General features: G+C 43.3%; 1 protein-coding gene across 4 annotated transcripts in view; it reads right to left on the minus strand.

Annotated features, from left to right (window-relative positions):
- The window catches only part of PPP1R9A (protein phosphatase 1 regulatory subunit 9A), a 778,883-nt gene that overhangs the window by 28,209 nt on the left and 728,948 nt on the right, over positions 1-21,726 (minus strand). For all 4 annotated transcript variants that reach the window (XM_078663735.1, XM_078663734.1, XM_078663733.1 and 1 more), the window contains one exon: positions 14,363-14,545. In XM_078663735.1, the coding sequence (XP_078519861.1) occupies positions 14,363-14,545 (183 nt within the window). The remainder of the gene's footprint in view (positions 1-14,362; positions 14,546-21,726) is intronic.

A 21,726-nucleotide genomic window follows, 5' to 3' on the forward strand; every position in this document is an offset into this window, starting at 1 on the left:
TCGGATGCTACCTACTAGAGGTCACAAAAGACTCTTCAAACCAGGGAGGCCATCCTTATTGGAAGAGGATGCCTCACACATATTATAGTGTCATGCTTCATCATCTAATAAACAAAACAGAGTGCACGTGCTGCTATCTAGTTGTTTGCCTTGATTTTTGGCAAAAACATCTGACTTTAAACCAATGTTTTATGTGCAAAGAGTCACATTTTATTTTAGTTTTTTTGTCAATTATTCACTTTTGACTTTTTTTGGAAAATTAATTATACCAAATTTATCATTTACGACCTTCTGTACAACACAAACCTATTTACAACACTACATTTCAAATTATTCTCATTCAAACATCAAGCATACCACTTCCATACAATACAAAAAAAAAATTTATTTTGAAAAAACAGACAACAAACAAACAATGAGAAAATATACTAATTATTTTCAGTTGGAAAAACAAATGATCACAACAAAGCCATAAACATTTTTTGTAGAGATTTTAAAAGGATTGGCTCTATTTTGTTTGACTTCGAAACTTTCCGGCTTTTTTTAGTCAAACTAAATAGACTAAAAAAAGCCGGAAAGTTTCAAGTTCCAAGAATTGGCTTGGTAGTTTGGTTTGCCCTGTTCCCATCATGCACTGGGACAGGAACAGACTAATTTGCATATAGCCAAGTTCTGAGCTGGGATGGTGCAGTGAGCTAAAAAACGGTGATGGATCAAGCCCTGATCTTTGGACTGGGTAAGAGTGGTCTGCTTAATTCAGGCACTCTGTTCATCACCACCCCCTTTTCTGAATCATTTTGTCCACCATAAGCGTGGAAGGGTATACTCAGATGTGAGTCCCTTGCTCATTGCACCATCAGGATTCAAGCAAGCCGGGCCGACGAGGCTGAAATGCCAGAAACCGGTCCCCGGTAGCTTGTTTCCTTCCCAGTATAAGAATTGGCTTAATAGTTTGGTTTGCCCTGTTCCCATCATGCACTGGGACAGGAACAGACTAATTTGCATATAGCCAAGTTCTGAGCTGGGATGGTGCAGTGAGCTAAAAAACGGTGATGGATCAAGCCCTGATCTTTGGACTGGGTAAGAATGGTCTGCTTAATTCAGGCACTCTGTTTATCACCACCCCCTTTTCTGAATCATTTTGTCCACCATAAGCGTGGGATGGTATACTCAGATGTGAGTCCCTTGCTCATTGCACCATCAGGATTCAAGCAAGCCGGGCCGACGAGGCTGAAATGCCAGAAACCGGTCCCCGGTAGCTTGTTTCCTTCCCAGTATAAGAATTGGCTTGGTAGTTTGGTTTGCCCTGTTCCCATCATGCACTGGGACAGGAACAGACTAATTTGCATATAGCCAAGTTCTGAGCTGGGATGGTGCAGTGAGCTAAAAAACGGTGATGGATCAAGCCCTGATCTTTGGACTGGGTAAGAGTGGTCTGCTTAATTCAGGCACTCTGTTCATCACCACCCCCTTTTCTGAATCATTTTGTCCACCATAAGCGTGGAAGGGTATACTCAGATGTGAGTCCCTTGCTCATTGCACCATCAGGATTCAAGCAAGCCGGGCCGACGAGGCTGAAATGCCAGAAACCGGTCCCCGGTAGCTTGTTTCCTTCCCAGTATAAGAATTGGCTTGGTAGTTTGGTTTGCCCTGTTCCCATCATGCACTGGGACAGGAACAGACTAATTTGCATATAGCCAAGTTCTGAGCTGGGATGGTGCAGTGAGCTAAAAAACGGTGATGGATCAAGCCCTGATCTTTGGACTGGGTAAGAGTGGTCTGCTTAATTCAGGCACTCTGTTCATCACCACCCCCTTTTCTGAATCATTTTGTCCACCATAAGCGTGGAAGGGTATACTCAGATGTGAGTCCCTTGCTCATTGCACCATCAGGATTCAAGCAAGCCGGGCCGACGAGGCTGAAATGCCAGAAACCGGTCCCCGGTAGCTTGTTTCCTTCCCAGTATAAGAATTGGCTTGGTAGTTTGGTTTGCCCTGTTCCCATCATGAACTGGGACAGGAACAGACTAATTTGCATATAGCCAAGTTCTGAGCTGGGATGGTGCAGTGAGCTAAAAAACGGTGATGGATCAAGCCCTGATCTTTGGACTGGGTAAGAATGGTCTGCTTAATTCAGGCACTCTGTTCATCACCACCCCCTTTTCTGAATCATTTTGTCCACCATAAGCGTGGAAGGGTATACTCAGATGTGAGTCCCTTGCTCATTGCACCATCAGGATTCAAGCAAGCCGGGCCGACGAGGCTGAAATGCCAGAAACCGGTCCCCGGTAGCTTGTTTCCTTCCCAGTATAAGAATTGGCTTGGTAGTTTGGTTTGCCCTGTTCCCATCATGCACTGGGACAGGAACAGACTAATTTGCATATAGCCAAGTTCTGAGCTGGGATGGTGCAGTGAGCTAAAAAACGGTGATGGATCAAGCCCTGATCTTTGGACTGGGTAAGAGTGGTCTGCTTAATTCAGGCACTCTGTTCATCACCACCCCCTTTTCTGAATCATTTTGTCCACCATAAGCGTGGAAGGGTATACTCAGATGTGAGTCCCTTGCTCATTGCACCATCAGGATTCAAGCAAGCCGGGCCGACGAGGCTGAAATGCCAGAAACCGGTCCCCGGTAGCTTGTTTCCTTCCCAGTATAAGAATTGGCTTGGTAGTTTGGTTTGCCCTGTTCCCATCATGCACTGGGACAGGAACAGACTAATTTGCATATAGCCAAGTTCTGAGCTGGGATGGTGCAGTGAGCTAAAAAACGGTGATGGATCAAGCCCTGATCTTTGGACTGGGTAAGAGTGGTCTGCTTAATTCAGGCACTCTGTTCATCACCACCCCCTTTTCTGAATCATTTTGTCCACCATAAGCGTGGAAGGGTATACTCAGATGTGAGTCCCTTGCTCATTGCACCATCAGGATTCAAGCAAGCCGGGCCGACGAGGCTGAAATGCCAGAAACCGGTCCCCGGTAGCTTGTTTCCTTCCCAGTATAAGAATTGGCTTGGTAGTTTGGTTTGCCCTGTTCCCATCATGCACTGGGACAGGAACAGACTAATTTGCATATAGCCAAGTTCTGAGCTGGGATGGTGCAGTGAGCTAAAAAACGGTGATGGATCAAGCCCTGATCTTTGGACTGGGTAAGAGTGGTCTGCTTAATTCAGGCACTCTGTTCATCACCACCCCTTTTTCTGAATCATAAATAAACCTTTGAAGCAGATGTTAATATTAACATATTGATTGGCACTGAATTTACCAACCACAGAAGGGTGGAAGGTTGTGTCTGCCATGCCAATTTAAAACTTGGGTCTGCAGATCACTGAAGATGGAAGCAGGGAGACATCTATCAGTGTTTACATGGGTGTCATCAACCACCCACTTTAGCAGCTGGAGAGGGGCTGGGTTCCAATTGTGTGGTTCCCAGTAACATAAAACATTTGATTTGTTCTTTTTGGTACCCTTTGACTGATCGTTGATGCCAGAACACACACGATTGAAAGAGCCTGCTATGATGGAGCAATGCAGTGAGGCAACAAATATCACAGGAGAGCACAGAAGTGAAGGATGACTGGGTGGAAAGAAAGATGGAGGGATGAATGGAGATGGGTGGATAGATGGAAAGGAGCAAGGAGCATGGAGGGAAGGATGAAGAAAATTGGAGGATGCAGTGAAGGATGGATGAATGCTGCATAAAAATATGGATGGATGCAGAAAAGAGTGAGTGGATGGACAGGTAGAGAGAAGGATAGGTGGAAAGAAGGATCAGTGGAGAGAAGGGTGAGCGGAAAGGTGGATGCATGAATGTGATGAAGGATAGAGAGAGCAAATGATGGATGGAAGGAAGAAGGTTGGAGATGGAGAGAAGGATGGATGCCTGTAAAAAAGATGGACGGATTTATTGGCTTTGTGCATGGATTACGAAGGAAGGCAAAATGGGAGGAAAGATAGAAGATGGATGAGAGAAGAAAAAAAGATGAACGAAGAGAAGAAACAAAGGCAGAATGTAGGATGGAAGGATGGGGAGGCAAACAATGATGGATGAGGCAGAAAGTAGGATAGAAAGAAAGAAGTTAGAATAGGTGGATACACAATGGGAAAGGATTTTTACAAAGATGCATGGAAACAGTAATGGAAACAGACAGAAAGTAGTAAGGAGAGAATGACTGATGGGTCTAACATTAGATAGCATTTGACAATTGTGATTATTGTATCAGTACCCATACAGAACCACTTAGATAGTGTATAACTTTTTGACAAAAGTCTTTCAGCACCTAGGTGTAAAATCCACCATTTGGTCATATTATTTTCACAATTCCCATGGGGGGAGTAATATGCTAATGAGTCCCAGGCTGCCTGCCTCACTGATTTGCTGAGTGTCATTTGGTTGAAAGTGTGTGGTATTTTATTTTTCTCCCTTGATCTCTGCTTACAAGTTTATCTGTCCTGCTGAGAAGCACCAGCAGTGGTCCAATGAAAGTAAAGTAGCACTGCATATGTGTTGATCTATTTTCTTAAAACACAGTAGCATTGCTGAGAAATAACAGTGCTGTCTGATCACAAACACAAAATCCTTACTGAAATTTGCCTGCACTAATACAACGTTAAAAAAATCCTGTTATGAAGTGTTGATACTGTTACTGTAAATGTATTGAAGCTCTGTTCTGATGTCCATATGCCACCCTGTTACATTAATTAATGTTATTATTTCTTTATGTCATTTCTTTAAGATAAATTATTGTTCAATGTAAATTTGTTTAAATAATTTTAGTATTTTAACTATGGTGTGTGGTATTTTGTGGATTTGATTGAGCTTTTGATTTTTTTAATTAAGTATTGAAACACAGTTATAACATTATAAATATATACATTCACAGTATTAAAAATAATATTTTAATGATTTTAGTTTGTTTTAAATATATATTTGCATGGAGTATTAGTTGGATGTAGTAAATGTGAGCTCTAAATATTTGCACTGGTTGACTAGCTCAAAGGCCTTGGTATTGATGGTGTGGCTTTAGCCTTATTCAGATTCTTTCTGACTGAGAGAGTTCAGATGGTATCCATGGGCAAATTTACATCTAAATCCTACGTCTAATGCTTTTTAACATCTATGTAACACCGTTGGTGGCCCTTGTTAAATCCTTTAGGCTGTTGCTTGTGCCATACGCTAATGACACCCAAATTGTTGTCTCCCTCTCTAGGAAAAGCCAGGACCCAAGGGACATTTTCCGCAATTGCATGAGGGAGGTAGGCACTTGGATGGATAGAAATTGTCTTAGGCTGAATTCCTCTAAAAGTGAGGTTATTTTATTTGGAAATAATTCCCCCTTTTGGAACCCCTCCTGGTGGGCCGATGAATTGGGTTTGCTTCCGGCACCAGTGAAAAAGGTGAAACATCTGGGAATCATGTTAGGTGACAAGTTCTCTAACAAAGATCAAGTTAATAAGGTTGTCTCTACTTCCTTTTCCATTAGGTAAATAGTACAGTTTCTTCCTCCAAATTTTCTGAAAATGGTTGTCCTGGCCCTTGTATTGTCCAGGTTGGACTATTGCAATGGACTTGATGTTAATTTGTCTAAAGCTCCTGTCAAAAATCTCCAGATTCTCCAGAATTCAGCAGCCAAGTTGTTGATGAATATCCTGAGATTTCAGTCTGCCTCTCAAGCCGTAGTGAGTTTACATTGGCTTCCTATGCACCAGAGTATGCGTTTTAAAGTTCTTTGTATCACTTACAAAGCCCTTCAGGGGCTAGGTCCCACTTTTTCAGAGAAAAACCTAGGTGGTATGTCCTCGACAGGCCTCTTAGGTCGAGAACATCCAGGAATTTAGTGGTTGCCATCTCATAAAATATCCTCCTGGAGGGGCAGGAGCTTCGTGCTCTGTACCACATGGAACTGGAACCTGCTTTCCCTGGAAATAAAATCTGCATACTCTCTTTTGCGCTTTTGTAAGCTTTTAAAAACCTGGCTGTTCACTAAACATTAATGGTTGCTCCTAGTGCTGGGAGGCTTTCAGTAATTCGTTCATGCTTTATGAAACTCTAAATCAAACAAATCACTTTCCCCATGGTTTGTTTGATTGGAGTTCGGATAGTAAATTTGCGACCACCCCTAACACCCGCCCCAATGTATACTCCTTTTTAGTATTTGCTAGACTCTAGTTTGAATAGTACATATGAGCCTCCACCCCCAGTGCATGCATATTCCCCAATGTTTGTTAGATTGCAATTAGAATAGTAAATGTGGCCTTCCCCATGCATACAGTTACCCCAGTGTTTGTTGTGTTGCAGTTAGAATGGTAAATCTGACCTCTCCCAAATGTATGTACTTTCCCCAATGTTTATTGTCCTGGAGTCAGAATATTAAACCTGACCCCCCACAATACATTTATGTTCTTAAATGTTTGTGGGGCTTGAGTTAAAACAGTAAGTCTATCCCCCCGACTCCATTATATGCATGTTTCCATTTGTTGTTGGGACTGGAGATAGAATATTAAATCTGACTCCCCAGATCCATACTTTTTCCACAGTGCTTGTTAGAATGGAGATAGAATAGTAAATTTAAGTTCCCTTCACCCAATTTATGCACGTCCCCCAACATTTAAGGGATTGGAGGTACAACAAAAAAGTGACCCCTCCCAATTTATGCACTTTCCCCAGTATTAATTAAAATAGAAATGGTATTCCCCGCAAACCCTCAATGTTTACATTGTCCCCAATCTATCTCAGGCTGGAGTTAGAATAGTAAACTGCACCCATCCCACCCCTCGCTCACATTCTCTACAACGTTTGTTAGCCTGTAATTAGAATAGTAAATATTACATCTACCAACGTATGCACTTTTCCCACCATTTGTTAGATGGCAGGTAGAAAAGCAAATTTGACACTCCTCTAATGTATGCACTTCTCCCAGCGTTTTATGGACTGGAGTAAGAATAGTATATTTGATCCCCAATGATAAGCATTTTCTCCAACGCCTTTTAGATTGAATTTGAAATAGTAAATATGTTTCCTCTTGCAAAAAATTTATGTTTGTTTCCAGTGTTTATAGAGTTATAGTTTTTATTTGTTTTGATATTTTTGGATTGCTGTTAGATTATTATTTTTTATTTATCTCTTTATTTCAAAAAAATACTTTGAGGATATTTGAGTTTATGTTTTTACAATGTTATAGTTCAGAAATTCTTATGTTCTGTTGTATTTTATATTTTTAATTGTTTCAGGTTTTGACAAATATTTGTTTCAATAACTTTTTCATAGACATTGCTCATTGGTTTTAGCAAAATTACAGCAACAAACACATGAACAAGAGTCATCCCCAACCATGTGACATAGAGGAACGGAAGAACAGTTTGTGTAATACATCAACACAGGAGTATTACACACAAATTGAACTCTGCCACAACTACAGGATCAGTTGTCAAGTATCTGTTTCAGTAGAGTTTACATCGTCATTTGAAGAGAGTACCTAGGAGCCCCCTGAGTCTATAAATTTGGCCAGGCGGTCCACCCAGATTCCCAAATCCTTCTTTTCATCACATCTAAATTCTTTAGGCTCACCTCCTCAGCCACTGACCATTCAGCTACATGTATCACCAATTTTGTTACACTGTGTGTGCAGACCTGATCAGATTCCCAGAGTAGGGGCAAATCCGGCAGAGAGGTTAGCATATGGGCAACAAAGGTGCCCAGGGGGAGCACCAGCAGTTTTCCATTGTCTAATTTTAAGAACTGTAATCTCCCCAAGGCATCCAAGTAGTGCAATAGAAGAGGGATGGAGCCCGGAGGGCTGAGAGATAAAAAAGGGTGTCATCCACATAGGGGGGCACCAGATGGTTGACTATCCACACTTTGATTCCTCAGTCAGACATGACCTGCCAAACCTGGGACTCCTGCGCTATAGCAAAGAGAAGGGATGGACAACGCGCATCCCTGACATGTGCCCCTGCCCCCTACTCATGGGCTCAAGCAAGATCGACCAACCTTCACCCTAGCTGTTGGTTCAGTGTATAGGAGGAGCATCCAGGTCTGTAAATGTACACCAAACCTTATTTCCTCCAATACCTTCATAAGTTAATGCCAGTCAACCAGTGTCAAAATCATTGGCAAAGCCAATGGACACAAATGCCTGTTTCTCATTTCTGCCCTCCACCTCATGCACGACATACATCAATCGCCATAAATAGTGGTACTGTACCCAGTAAGCATTTGTAATCATGGATCACCTGGTAAATCATCCGTTGCAATCTAAGGGCCAGTGCTTTGGAAAGCACCTTCCTCTCTGTGTTAATCATCGTGAGGGGGTGATAGGCAGAAGAGTCTGATGTACTGGAACCAGGTTTCAAAGGCATGCAGATGCAGCCGTCCCACATGGATGGAGGCAACACTCCATTGTCCCTGGCTTCCTGATACACCTCAATTATTCTCTGCGTGAGTATACAGGTAAAGGCCTGATAAAATTCAGCAGGGAAGCCATCACTGCCCGGTGCCCTCCCCCTGGGCTGACAGACAAGCATGTTCCGGACTTCCTCACCAGTAAGAGCTGCATCCAATTCTTGGGCCACAACATCCCCTAGTCGTGGGATACGCAGGGCACCTATGAAGTCAGCCATTCGCTCCAGGTAGGGTGGCCGCTGGCTATGATACATCTGTTCCAGGTGGTCCTTAAGGGTGTCTACAATACCCTCTGTCTGTAAACATACCACCCTTGAGAGCACTTAAGGAGAAGAATGGGAGAGCTGGAGGTCTCCTGGTGCAGTATCCAGGCTAGGAGCTGCCCAAAACTGTTCTCCTCAATGTGGAGTAGCTGGCAATAAGATCTCAGGGTACATTTTCTGGCCTATCCTGCACACACACTACCTGTCACTGGGTCCACACCTCCCCCTATGTCCCTCCACATCATCCAGGGGATTTTCTGAACACATGCCAGTTCCTCCTTCCTGTGAGTGAGCTAAGCCTGTAAAATGTGCCTTACCCCACAGGAGAGGTCTACGCAGCTCCCCCGTATCACAGCTTTCATTGCTCCCATTCTGTCGCCTGACTATGCGCAGACGACCAATTGAGCTCAAAGAACTCTGTTATGGCACCAGCTAACATCTCTCTACCTGTGGTATCTTGTAACACATCCGGAGGTAACCTCTATGTGCATGATGACTGAGCACCGGTCCCCCATACAATCACACAGCACACAAGGGCATGATCAGAGAGATAATGGGACAAGTGCATCACTGTTAGAACTCTGGAGCCCAGGGAGGCAGGCAGTAAGATGTGGTCAAGTCTGCTGAAGGTACTGTGTGTTAGGGATTGGCATGCATATTCCCTCAAGTTGGAGTGGGAAGCCCTTTGATATCACAAAGCCCTGTTGAGCTGTAACCTTAGTGTGAGGTCAAGAGGGGTGTTGAACAAGGGCCCCATCCATTATGCAGTTACAATCCCCAGCCTACAGTGCTCAGGAACCCATAGCAGGGGAAATGACATACTGCAGAGTCAGATAAAAAACTCATTATTAGTTTTTGGCCCATATGTGTTGGCAATGGTGACCTCCACCCCATAAGGTCTGCTCTGGAGTAACAGATAACGTCCCTACACAGCCGTCTACATGTAGGTCAGGGCAAAGGGCAACCCAGGGGCAAACCAAATTAGGCCAAACTGCGAGAAAGACGATTAATTTGCATAATATACCTGACCCCTGCATTTCCTGGCGAGCTTCGCAGCCTCCACAGCTGTAAGGCGGGTCTCCTGCAAACATGCAACATTGTGTCTCGTAAGGAGGGACAATACCCCAAAACACTTTTTATATGACTCCAGTCCACACACATTCCATGAGAGGAGTTTACAAGTTCCAGATGCCCTCATTATGACCTGATACATGTAGGCAGCACAATGCACACCTCCCCATGTCAAGATGGCAATGAACCCACGCAGAAACACAAGTAACATTGCAACCCCCCTCCCCCAACCCTGGACAAGTAGGACTAAACCACAATATCATACATGTTCAAAGTAATGGAAGTGTCAGGACACACACCATTGTTACCTAACTCCACACAAAGAAAACCCTGAAATTGTAGAAGCACCCCTCCCCACCACGTACAACAGGCACTAAATTGTAGACAAATATGCCAAAATAAGTAAACACCTCCAACAAAACACTCGCATTGCAGCCAACAGCGACTCCCAGAGAGAACCTGTGACCCCTGAGGGAGGGTAAAACCAAATACATAAAAGCAATCATCTCCCAGTGTGAAACAGCTCTGGTGGACTCCAGTATCCAACCGCAAAATGCATGAAAAACAGTCCCTTCCCCACATCAACTGTACCTTAAGCGAACAACAGTCAGTCAATCACCCCCAATGCACCACAGAGCAGCCCACAAAGAAGGCCCCGCAGTCAAGGGCATTATAAAACAACCCATCAAGATGATTCAGTGGCAGAAACAACACCACTATTTTGCTAGGAAGTGACTGAGACTACACAGTTCTGGGAGGGGTTACTCCGTCCCATTTCCAGCACCGGTAAAGCCCTGCTGTGTCCATGGTGCTATTGTCCTGTATCATAATGCGACCAATGCTCCTGCTGCAAGGATTGGCCCTTGAAGTAGAGGTGGTGGCACCCACGTCGCTTCCCATTACTGTGAAAGTTTCAACTGTACTCAGGGGCGCACAGGTGGTCTATCCGACAAATCCAGCCAAGACTAGACATTCGCAGGGTGCTAGAAGAAATGTGACTTACCCGCCACTACAACACGTAGTTTAGCTGGGTAGAGGAGCATGTATTTGAGGTCCATGGCATGCAGCCATTTCTTGACCTTTAAAAATGATTTGCAGTGCTCCTGTACATTCTGTGCGTAATCAGGGTAAAGTGCAATGTGTCTGCTCTTGAGGTGTGAAACAGGAGCCTCCCTGACAGCTCTCTGGATCACATCCCTGTCTCTATAATTCAATATGGGAGCAATGAGTGCCCTTGAGGGGGGTGCCCAGAGGAGGGGCCATCCCCAACACCTTATGCGCCCTCCCTATAACAAAAAAGGCAGACAACCTTACAGGCCGTAATATGCTTCCCACCCAGTGCTATACGAAGTGCTCTGTAGACTGGCCGTCAGTCATTTCAGGAAATTCCAACAGGCGCAAATTGTTTCTCCGTGAAAGACCCTCAGCATCCTCAACTCGATCCTCCAAGGTGCTAGTGAATGTGGTCAGCCAAGTCACCTGTTGTTTAAGTTGTCGTATCTCCATCTGGAGGGAAGCAATGTTGGATTCCACATTATCCATCTTGTCCACTACTTTGAGGAAATCCACCTGGAGCAGAATCACTTTAATAGATACCTCTCCAATTTGACTCTCGAGCACTACTCGTGATCCTTGTATTGCCTCCAGGAGGGCGGCAAGTTGGGGTTCTTCCTGACGTTCCAGGGAGCGTTCTGTTGTACCTTGGTACTACTGTCTACCGATTCTCTGGGTGGCCTGGTGCAGGGGTGGTGTACTGAATACTGGTATTCCTCTGCAGTTGCCTCTGGTACCTGAACTTCCCCATAATCCAAGTTAGACAGTTCAAAGAGTAAGCACTACATTCTCATTGTAGTCCATGACACAGTTGACGCCTAATGCATGCACGGGCAGGCAGCAGTCACTACAGGGAAAGAAGATGTCACAGGTGCCCTGAAGCACAGGCAATCAATGGCTACCCCAGAGAGCTCAACCCTGTACCATAGGCAGAGAGAAGCAGAGAGTTGGGCTACAGAGGAGCAACTGTAGTAGTTGCCATGGAAATATCCACAGAGGGGGCCAAGAGGAGGAGCAAACATCAACACCCAAGCAGTGCCGCAACCCCATGTCAAGGGGGCAGCCCAGGGCCACACTCAAATCCAGATGGCAGCCAAGTCAATAAGGGAACCAGGAGTGAGGGATTGCCCCACCCCTCACGTTCTCTCTCTGCCACTAAAGGTCCCCCACACTCAATGGAGTTAACTATTCAGTACCGGGGCCCACAGGACTCCATTGTTGTCCCACACCTGGGAGGGTGGGATGACTTCATCAGGACCTCCTGAGGAAATACAAGGACACCGGGCACAGTGTGTTCTACCTTAAGACAACATGTTTACTCTAGACTAACAAGAAATACATATGCTCTAAATGTAAATGTCTGATACACATCAGGACCTCCAACACAGGCAAGCCAAGTTCGATGCCCTACACCACTACTGACTGCAGAGCACCACTGGGTCCTACCAGAAACTCCCACTGACCCTCACAGAGGTGAGACACTATGCCCTTTTTCGCTGGTGTCCCTCCAGTACTGTCCAAGGGCCCCCCCGGTTACAATGTCTCTCAGTGGGTCCCAGGGCAGATCCAATGTCACCAGTGCTCAGGACCTGTAGCACAGGGCACCCTCCAGCGCAGAGCGACGATTCCTTCTAGCGAGCGCAGTGCCTTCCCAGCCGCCCTCCCGCATTTAGGCTGCACTAGCAGCACTGGGTCTCAGATGGACCAAGGCAGGACTTGGGGACACTGCGTTTGTGTCATGGATCCAATGGCTCTGCAGCTCTCCAGCTCCCCGTTGACAAAAATGGGAGGAGACCGCACCCTTGGCTCTCTGGCTCGCCCAGGGGGCCCCAGCGGATCCCCAGGGAAATGTCTTCTGCTGCTCTGGTGCCGCCCAGGCCTGAGGGCCAGCCGGCACACCTGGGCGGGCATATCAAGACCATCCAACTATCCATAGTGGGCCCCGCTGCAGCATCCACACTGGCCCCACACAGTTATATTTGCTATTGGAGGAGGAGTTCACCCAGTGGCCACACAGAGACCTGTGACTGCAGCAGCCACTGTGCCGATGGCCAAGACTCTTTAATTCCCCAAGGAGGCCGCAAATCTGTGTCTGTTCACTTGGAGGGCCACACGGATGAGAGAGCACTTGAGCTATGGCCAGTTGGAGCAAGATGATTGTCTAGGTCAGTAGGACATCTGAGGATTTGGTGGTGGGGAGGCGGAGTTCCATAGAGGCACGTCCTTGTAGCCATCTTGGTTGGCCATGCCCCCTAATAACTAATTTCTTTAGTGTATTAGTGTCTTTTTTAATTGTTTAATGATTATATTGTTTGTGCTTCCATAAAAAAAAACATAATTATACATTTTATATTGTGCTTTAATATGCAACATAAACTATGATTATATGTATATATTAGAATTATAGTTATTAGTTTAAAAAATATATTTGAATGTATAATTTCAATTTCTAAGTTATTAAGGTCCTGATTTAAAGTTTGGAGGATGGAGTACTATCGGTCAGGGTGATGAATTAAATTACTCCACCACCCTGACTGTAATATTATCCATAAAATTAGAAATGCCCATTGGCCCATGAACATCTTTTAATATTGGCAGGAACTGCAATCAGATTAGTTCCTCTCAATGTTTTAAAACTTTGGTGGATGGCTCGTTCAAACATGATCGCTGGCCATTAAACGTTTAAAAAGTTTTACATTTCTCAAAAACAAATCCCAAAAGCTGGAGTTTGTTTTTGAAAAAAAAGTAGAATTAATGACCCCCACACCATGGGAGTTTTCTCCCATGGCTGGGGCGAGTGGCTTCTTTTCTTTAATTTTTACTGTCAATCACTGCCAGGTTTTACCATGTGTGATGGAGAGTAAAAGAAAAGCCATCCGACTGGCCACTATAAATTGGAGGAATGGTTGTATGGCTAACCTCTGGCAGCCCGTACTCCATTGGGCCTTTGGAAGAATATGCCGGCAACTGAGCCAGAATACGTTCTGACGTCTACATACTTTCAGTCGGCCCACTTTTAAATCAGTTGGGTGGACCATGAGTTTGGCAGTCAGGGTACTGTGTTGGAAATGCAACCGAGTGCCGTTTCCGCCAAACTCTAAATCTGCCCTTTAGTTTGTATTTTATGATTTTTTTCAAAGTTATTATGCTAATGTTCATATGTTGGCATGTAGTATATGCTAAATGTATTCATTTTTTTTTATCACTGTAACTTTTTCACATGATACAAACATATGAACATTGGCACAGATGGTGGTTGTTGCTTAAGGCCACAGAAATCAACTCAAATTAAATGAGTAAAGATCAATTATGCCTTCTCTACGTGAGAGCAAGGGAACATTAAGGGTGATGATAATTGTAAAATATATGTATATGCATACTGTTTCTAAATACTTCACCGTCAAGGTAAATATCAAACATTATTTATGGGTATAATGTATAGAGTAGTACACCACATTTCTCAGGGAGAAGAATTAGTAAATGTTAAGCTTAATTTAAATGTCAGTGTGAAATGACACAAGTTGCTAAATCAAAAGGTGCATTAACCAAAAAGAGTTGTCTTTAAATAACTCTCTTTACCTTGAGTTTGCTTCCATCCAGTTGGAGAAGCTCTTCACCATGGATGTTTTGAGCAGTGAATTCGGAAGCATATTGTTCCAGCTGCATGCCAGCTAGCCACTGGCACACTTGCTTTGTACTCCATTCTTGAATGACATGATTTTGCCACTTGCTGTGTTTAGGTGAATGCCCATCATCGAGAATCTACAAAAAAAACATTGCACTGTGTTATTGGTTAGAAAATCAAGTAGAGTCAGAGACGTTCACTAAATAAAACTGACACATGCAAAAGGTTGCGGTCATGCCTAGTGGATGTCGCTTAACGCTGAGGCATTGAAGGTGGACTTACTAGTCATGTGAAGAGGAAAAATCACACAGACAAATATCCGATTACCTCTCTGTTATATCGTAGTAGAATTAAGATTCATATTGGGAAGAATAACCAGTCCTGCCTTAAACTCTCCATGTTAGTGTGGGAGGTCCATATCTCTCTCTTACACACACACACACACACACACTACAAAGACACACATCGGCAACCAGTAAATTACACATTACACTCCACTTTCTCTATGAGTTTGTTAACAATAAGGAGGTTGTTTTTTTCTGTGGCTCTTGCAACAATATTGTAGCGCTGTAAAGAGTGGCTGTTGATATTTTCCCACTTAATTCCCAGTTTTTATGTTTGTTGGCACATCATGGTTTTTGGCCTAACATTTGACATAAGAGGTGCTCATTCAATTAAAATTAGAAGGGTGAAAGGCTCAGGTGGGTCCGCCTACATTCTAATTTGAAACCTAGAGCTATGAGAGTTGAACAGGTAGCTCTATTTGGATTCCAGGAGCTCAGAAAGCTAGCTGCTAGCAGTATTTATGTAGGTTTTCTCACCGACCCTGCTTAAATATATCATATGCATAGGATTAGCACAGTGCCATCCACACCAAGCTAGAAAGGTACAAAGTGCTCTGTTAAGGGTTTCTGGGGTTGCTTTTATTCAATCCAGGTTGTTTTTTCACCAATCCAAAACTGTAATACCGTGCCTGAAATCGCAAAAGAGTTTTGCCATTTTCCAGTTCAGCATAGATAGAATTTGCTAATCCTATGCTTGAAGACTTTGCTGTAAAAACATGTAATGGCAAAGGCCTTGTCACTTTTTGTAGCTCAGTGTGGATGGCACTGTGCTAATCCTATACCTAAAAACCCTCCTAGAAAAACAGACATTTGATGTAAGTCTATTTAGAGTGTCAGTAGTAGTATTAATTAGATGGTCTCTACCTAAAATTTAGAAACTAATCAGGATTTTCTGCTCCTTTTTGCCTCAAGCAGCAGTGCAGTTCTTTGGTAGCAGTAGCGCCGTCCTCTGAGAAACAAGGCAGTCCTTAAACAGCAGAAGATTCCTCTGAGTACAAGGCAGTCCTTCTGAATTCTTCCACAGATCTAGAAATGTACTGAAGAATTGGCCTGAGGGTTCAATATTTATACTAGGTGCCAGTCTATGAAGTGAGAGAAATGTGTAGGCTCTCTCTCCCTGTCTAGCACTGGACAATGTCTTCTTTCCCTTGCCCAGGCTCCAAAAGGTCTGAGTTGACAAAGGGCTGTTATCAAGTTATTTGCAAGTATCCTGGAGGCAGGCTAGGACACAGGCTGCAGGCACCAAATGATTGGGACAAGAAAATGCAAACTTTCTAAACGTTTCATTTTCAGAATTTTGACGTACAATTTACAATGAAAGAGGATTTTAAAGTACAATTCTTTTGAGACCAAATATGACATTTCTATTTGTTCTCAAATGTTTGCACCTATTAAATGTAATAAGGCAATCCAATTATATCCTATGGGAGAGGCTATCCTCACAGGTAGTGAAAACCAAATGCAGGAGTTTTTCACTACCAGGACATGTCAAAATTAAAAACACATGTCTTAACAACTGGGCTGTTTATGCTCTATCATAGGGGTGACTTATATTGTTTAAAAAGGGAGGTTTGTGCCTGAGAAAAGTTTTATTTTCCCAGTTTGAATTAAAACTGTACACAGGCGGTAATGACAGACCTGAGGCATGGTTTAAAGGGCTTAAGTGAGTGGCACACCAAGTAAATTAAATGTGCCAATTGGTCAAATCCAATTTTAGTATGTTTAAAGAAGAAAGCACAAGTACTTTAGTACCGCTTAGCAGTGGTAAAGTGCATAGAGTTCTAATGCCAACAAAAACACAATTAAGGAGGAAGGCAAAACGTTTGGGGTTGACCCTACAGAGCAGGTCAAGTCCAACCCGTTTAGTCCACCATTATTTTTCATCATTGACTACCCATTTTTTTGACGTTTTGCTGCGAGTGAGTCTCACTGTCTGAGTCTCACTAAAATATCATGCTAATTGGACAGAGTGTGTAGTGTGTATATATACTGCCAGTGTCCACCTTTTAAGATAAGGCTGCTGTTGCACAGCTAGGGTAGGAGGCACTATGCTGGTTACATGTGAACATGTGTGCCTGTGTGTGTGCAAACGTGCGTGGGCTATGCCTGTGAGACTACTGTCGTGCGCAGTCCAGTATTTGCCCACCGGTAGCCTGTGGCAGAATGAAGTCTGTAAAGATAAGAACGGACATGGGGTGTGCACATTAGGGGACAGTAACAAATAGATCTGCAGGGCTTACTGGCAAATTTGTAGTGCTTTCACTCTTTTGTACATATATGTGAAATCTGCCATAGAGTTCTGTTCTGCTCCACTTAGGCCTTCAGGGTCCAGCAAGGATTCACACGAGGGAATAAACCACATCCAAAACATTTGGAACTTCAACAATTATCATACTTCTCTGGCTCAGTTCATAAGCAGATTTCAGGCCTTTGTCCCTGTAGTGAGTGGAGTTAATTACTCTGTTTGCAAGAAGATGGAACAAAGGCCTCCCCTAACAAAAGGGGAAATAATCAGTAATTGACCCAGTTTCTGGGAGAGAAAAGTGGTGTGGGGAGAATCTGCATCTGACAATTAGCTTGCAACACTGCTCCTGATGTGGCACTGCCTAGCACCACAAAACAAAGGGGTGGGGGGGCAAACCTCTACAGTCAACACAGTATGGTCTTATCTTTAAAGAATTAGTGGAAAGGGTTTAGGCAGTGATGTCAGCTAGTGGGGAACCTGAGCCCCTCAGAGGAGATAAAACTTGAAGTTGCCATGTTGAATTGTCCCAGAATGCTGTGCAGGAGGGTTGATAGAGGGGTGGATGGAATGATATAGCTTTTCGGTGACCCCTTATAAATTCTCCCTGTTGCTTACCAACCCCTGCAGTAGAGAGAGAGAGAATTGAGAAGACCCTGGACCCGGGAGGTGACAAGAGCAGCGAGGATGTCCTGCTGGTAAGCCACCTGAGGCCCTGCAAAGATGGTCTAAGGAATCTGCCACCAGCTGACTCCAGGGACTAGGATGAGCATCTCTAGTCTCTCCAGGGACAGTAGTGCTGGCGCCCACATGCCAGCTGAGAACAAGTTGAGGGAAAAACCTGGACTCCGCTGCCCTCCCCTAACAGATGCTCTGCAAGACAGCTGGGAGGCCCGGAGGCTCTGGGAACCAAGGAGTGGGGGTATGAGAACGTTATGCTGACATATCATTGCATCAGAGCTGTACCTCTAATACAGTTGTTGTATTATATAAACAGTGCACTGTTCCTTTACGGGTCAGAGGGGCACTCTAACCATGACGGTCCTGGAGCGAATGCTGTATTCGTCATGTAATTCTGCTAAAGCTGGTCCTCCATCCTGATCCTGCAATGGCAATCCTACTCCAGACCAAGTCATCTAGGTATGGGGTCTCAGGCTAACCCAACAGATCGGGCTGAGGGTTCACTTGCTAAGCTCTCAGAGTAAGGGTAGTGATAGCTAGGGATATATATACATATATATATAGGACATCATGTCAGACCTTGACAAAGAAACAGACAAAAAAGACATTGAACCACTGATAAAAAATATGGATGAAAGACTCAAAAAATATGAAAAGGCGATCATGCAAAGAAAACAACGCAAATGTATACGCGATGAGAGGGATTATGCTGCAGGACGTATCCTGACATTCGCGAGGAAATATGACAAACCACGCAAAGACATCTTGAAGGAATAGGCACTAACCACCTTTGATAAACAAAAAAGTGGATCACAAACGGAACTCACAGATCTGAGTTCGGACACAGATTCCATTGCGAGTGGTTCATCAATGACAAGTTCCCAACAGGTTTTTTCAAAGGAACTGTTAATTCTCCAGAAAACGAGAGAACATCCGAACAGGGGACGACCGAAAACAAAAAATCAAGGAAACGAAGACTCAATCGAAAAAGGAGCGTCAGGAGGAAAACCAGCAGAAAAGGCCGGCATGGGAACATGGGGCCAACTGAGCAAGAAGCAAACATGATGGACAACGCCACTAAACTCACGGTAATTAATCTTACCAATAAAGTTCTTTCTGAGAATGAGATCAATGTATTGCAATTAGGATTGACATTTTGCCCAGAATCTAACTTTGATTATGCTGATTTAAGAGCTGATTTGTACAAATTTGAAAGGAAATTAAAATTGTGCAAATTACATGCAGGCAAAAATACAATGAAACCAAGAAGAGAGGAAATGGTATTGAATGTGGGGGGATTAGCTATAGGAGACATTTCCGCTCTTGCAACTTTAACATCATTAGGAACTGAGTCAAGCCAGGAGGAATGTCCGAGTATACTGGACCCTTTTGACTCCACATGCGAAACATGATCAGCCAATCTCACAGATACAGACACATGGGCCCCGGCCAGAACTACTTTCAGGAAAAAATCCAAATTTGTGCCAATTTTGCCCAGAGACAACATTGACGTTTTTAGTGACCTAGTCAAAGGAGACTTGGATAAGCTACTAAGAGAGCGACAAGTCTGTAATAATGTGAGTAAAGATCAATGGAACACAATTAAAAGCCTCCAGCAGAATAGCAACATTATCATCAAACCCTCAGATAAGGGCGGTAAAATTGTCATAATGCCAAGAGATCAGTATGTAGAAGAGGCAAAGAGACAGTTGTTGGACGAAACATGCTACTGCAAAGTAGATAAACGCTATGTAGTTAATCTACAGGAGTCTTATTTTAAACAACTGGAACACTGGCAAAATAAGGGTCTGTTGACATAGGACGAAGAGAGATACCTCCACAAAGAAAATCCCACAACACCAACTTTTTACCTACTACCAAAGGTACATAAGAACATGACTAAACCACCTGGGAGGCCTATAGTTTTGTCCATAAATAGCCTTCTTGAACATACAAGCATTTACATAGACCACTTTCTTTTTCCCTATGTAAAAGAACTATCCTCTTATGTGAAAGACACCACTGATTTCATCCACAAAATCTCTAGAATTGAATTGGATGAGCACTGCTGGCTTGTATGCCTGGATGTCGAGTCGCTTTACACAAGCATTAGACATAAGGATGGCATCAAGGCATGCCAGTTTTTTCTGAAACAACGAAAACTGGAATATTTGGAGCATACCTGCATGTTACTTGAAATGATCCGACTATGTTTAAATGAGAATGTTTTTCTGTTTGATAAAACATACTATAGACAGCAACAGGGGACTTCCATGGGCACCTGCTTCGCCCCCAGTTATGCCAATCTTTTGGTAGGCTGGTGGGAGAAGCAGGTGCTCTGGAACGACCTTACGGAAAAATGGGCATTGAATGTGGTAAAGTGGATGAGGTATATAGACGACGTCTTTTTTATTTGGCGAGGGTCTGAGAACAACTTGAATTATTTTATTGATTGTCTTAACATCAACAATGTGAATTTAAAGTTTACAAGGTATTACAGTAGAGACTCGGTAGATTTTCTGGACGTCAAAGTCATTAAAGCAGACAATAAATTAACTACCTCGCTCTTCCGCAAAGAAACGGCAGGGAATTCGTTACTCCATTCCTACAGTGCTCATCCTCCAAGTTTTAGATGGGGAATCCCTTTCAGTGAATTCTTAAGAGCAAAACGGAATTGTTCCACTGAATCCCAATTTCAGAGAACCAAGGAGGAGATGAAAGAGAGGTTCAAAGTGAGGGGGTACTCGGGTAAATCACTCAGGGAGGCACAATCCAGAGTAGAGAAAGTATCAAGAGAAGAGGCTCTCACCCCCAAGGATAGAATTCTGACGACCAACCCTGGAACCCCAAAGTGAGGTTCATAACTAAATTTTGTAGCCAGTCAAATCAAATACGACAAATATTAAAAAACAGATGGGATATACTAAGACAGGATCCCATCTTGAGGAATGTTGTAGGTACCACTCCGAGCATCTCATACCAACGAGGTCTATCTTTAAAAGATTACTTAGTACGGAGTCATCTATCCCCCAAAGAGACTGACTGGCTAAGAACCACTAAAGGTTTCAGGAAATGTGGAAATTGCAAGGCATGCAAGTATAGTCAGAATTGCAATGAGATCCTTCTACCAAAAACAGGAATGAAGTGGAAGATCAACACTTTGATTACATGCTCTATAGAATATGTGGTATACCTAATACGTTGCCCTTGCAACTTATGGTATATAGGGTCAACCACAGCTTCTGTAAAAAAATGCATCTTGGAGCACTGGCGTGCAATCACTAATCAGGACTTCTCATATAGCACTGGAAGGCATTTCAGTCGATTCCATCAGAATGATTCGTCCAAAGCAAGCTATATAGGGATTGCAACCATCAGAAATAATATCAGAGGTGGAGACAGATTGGGGGCATTACGCAAATTAGAGTCAAGGTTGATTCTATTGGCAGGTACCCTCTTTCCGGATGGCCTGAATATGGATGAGGAGTTACACTCCCACCTTTAAAACAAATAGACTATTGGAAGCAGACAGTGTTTGAGATAATAGAAAGGCTGTATCCTCATCATGTAAATTCATACCTTTTAAAATTTACCTTCCCCGCACAACCTCACACCTCTGTCGTTTTCAGCTCCACTTGAATATATGACGTAAAGAATCTGATTAATATTGTTGCATGTTCTTGGTTGGTCAGTGAAGACCCAATATCTGATTTCTTTTGATTGAAATATTGAAAGTGTACCAATATACTTTCTCCTTTTTTCTTCCTTTTTAGGTCTGGAAGAGGAAACAACTAAATCAACCTTCTCTTGTATCTCTTTCTTTGTACCTCTTAGTTCTGTGCATCATAGATTGTTGCAATGTAACAGTACAAAAATTATAATGATTGAGTCAGACAAGTAAAATAATAACATGAATCACATCGGAACTCCTAAGGTTAAATGTAAAGCATTGCATTAATGTCTTCTTTACATTTTATTTTTTATTTTTTGCTTGAACTGATGAACTGTGTACAAACAGAATTAGTTAAATCAGATATACAGTACTATACCC

This window comes from Lissotriton helveticus, chromosome 10 (genome assembly GCF_964261635.1).
Source record: "Lissotriton helveticus chromosome 10, aLisHel1.1, whole genome shotgun sequence".
NCBI classification, from domain to species: domain Eukaryota; kingdom Metazoa; phylum Chordata; class Amphibia; order Caudata; family Salamandridae; genus Lissotriton; species Lissotriton helveticus.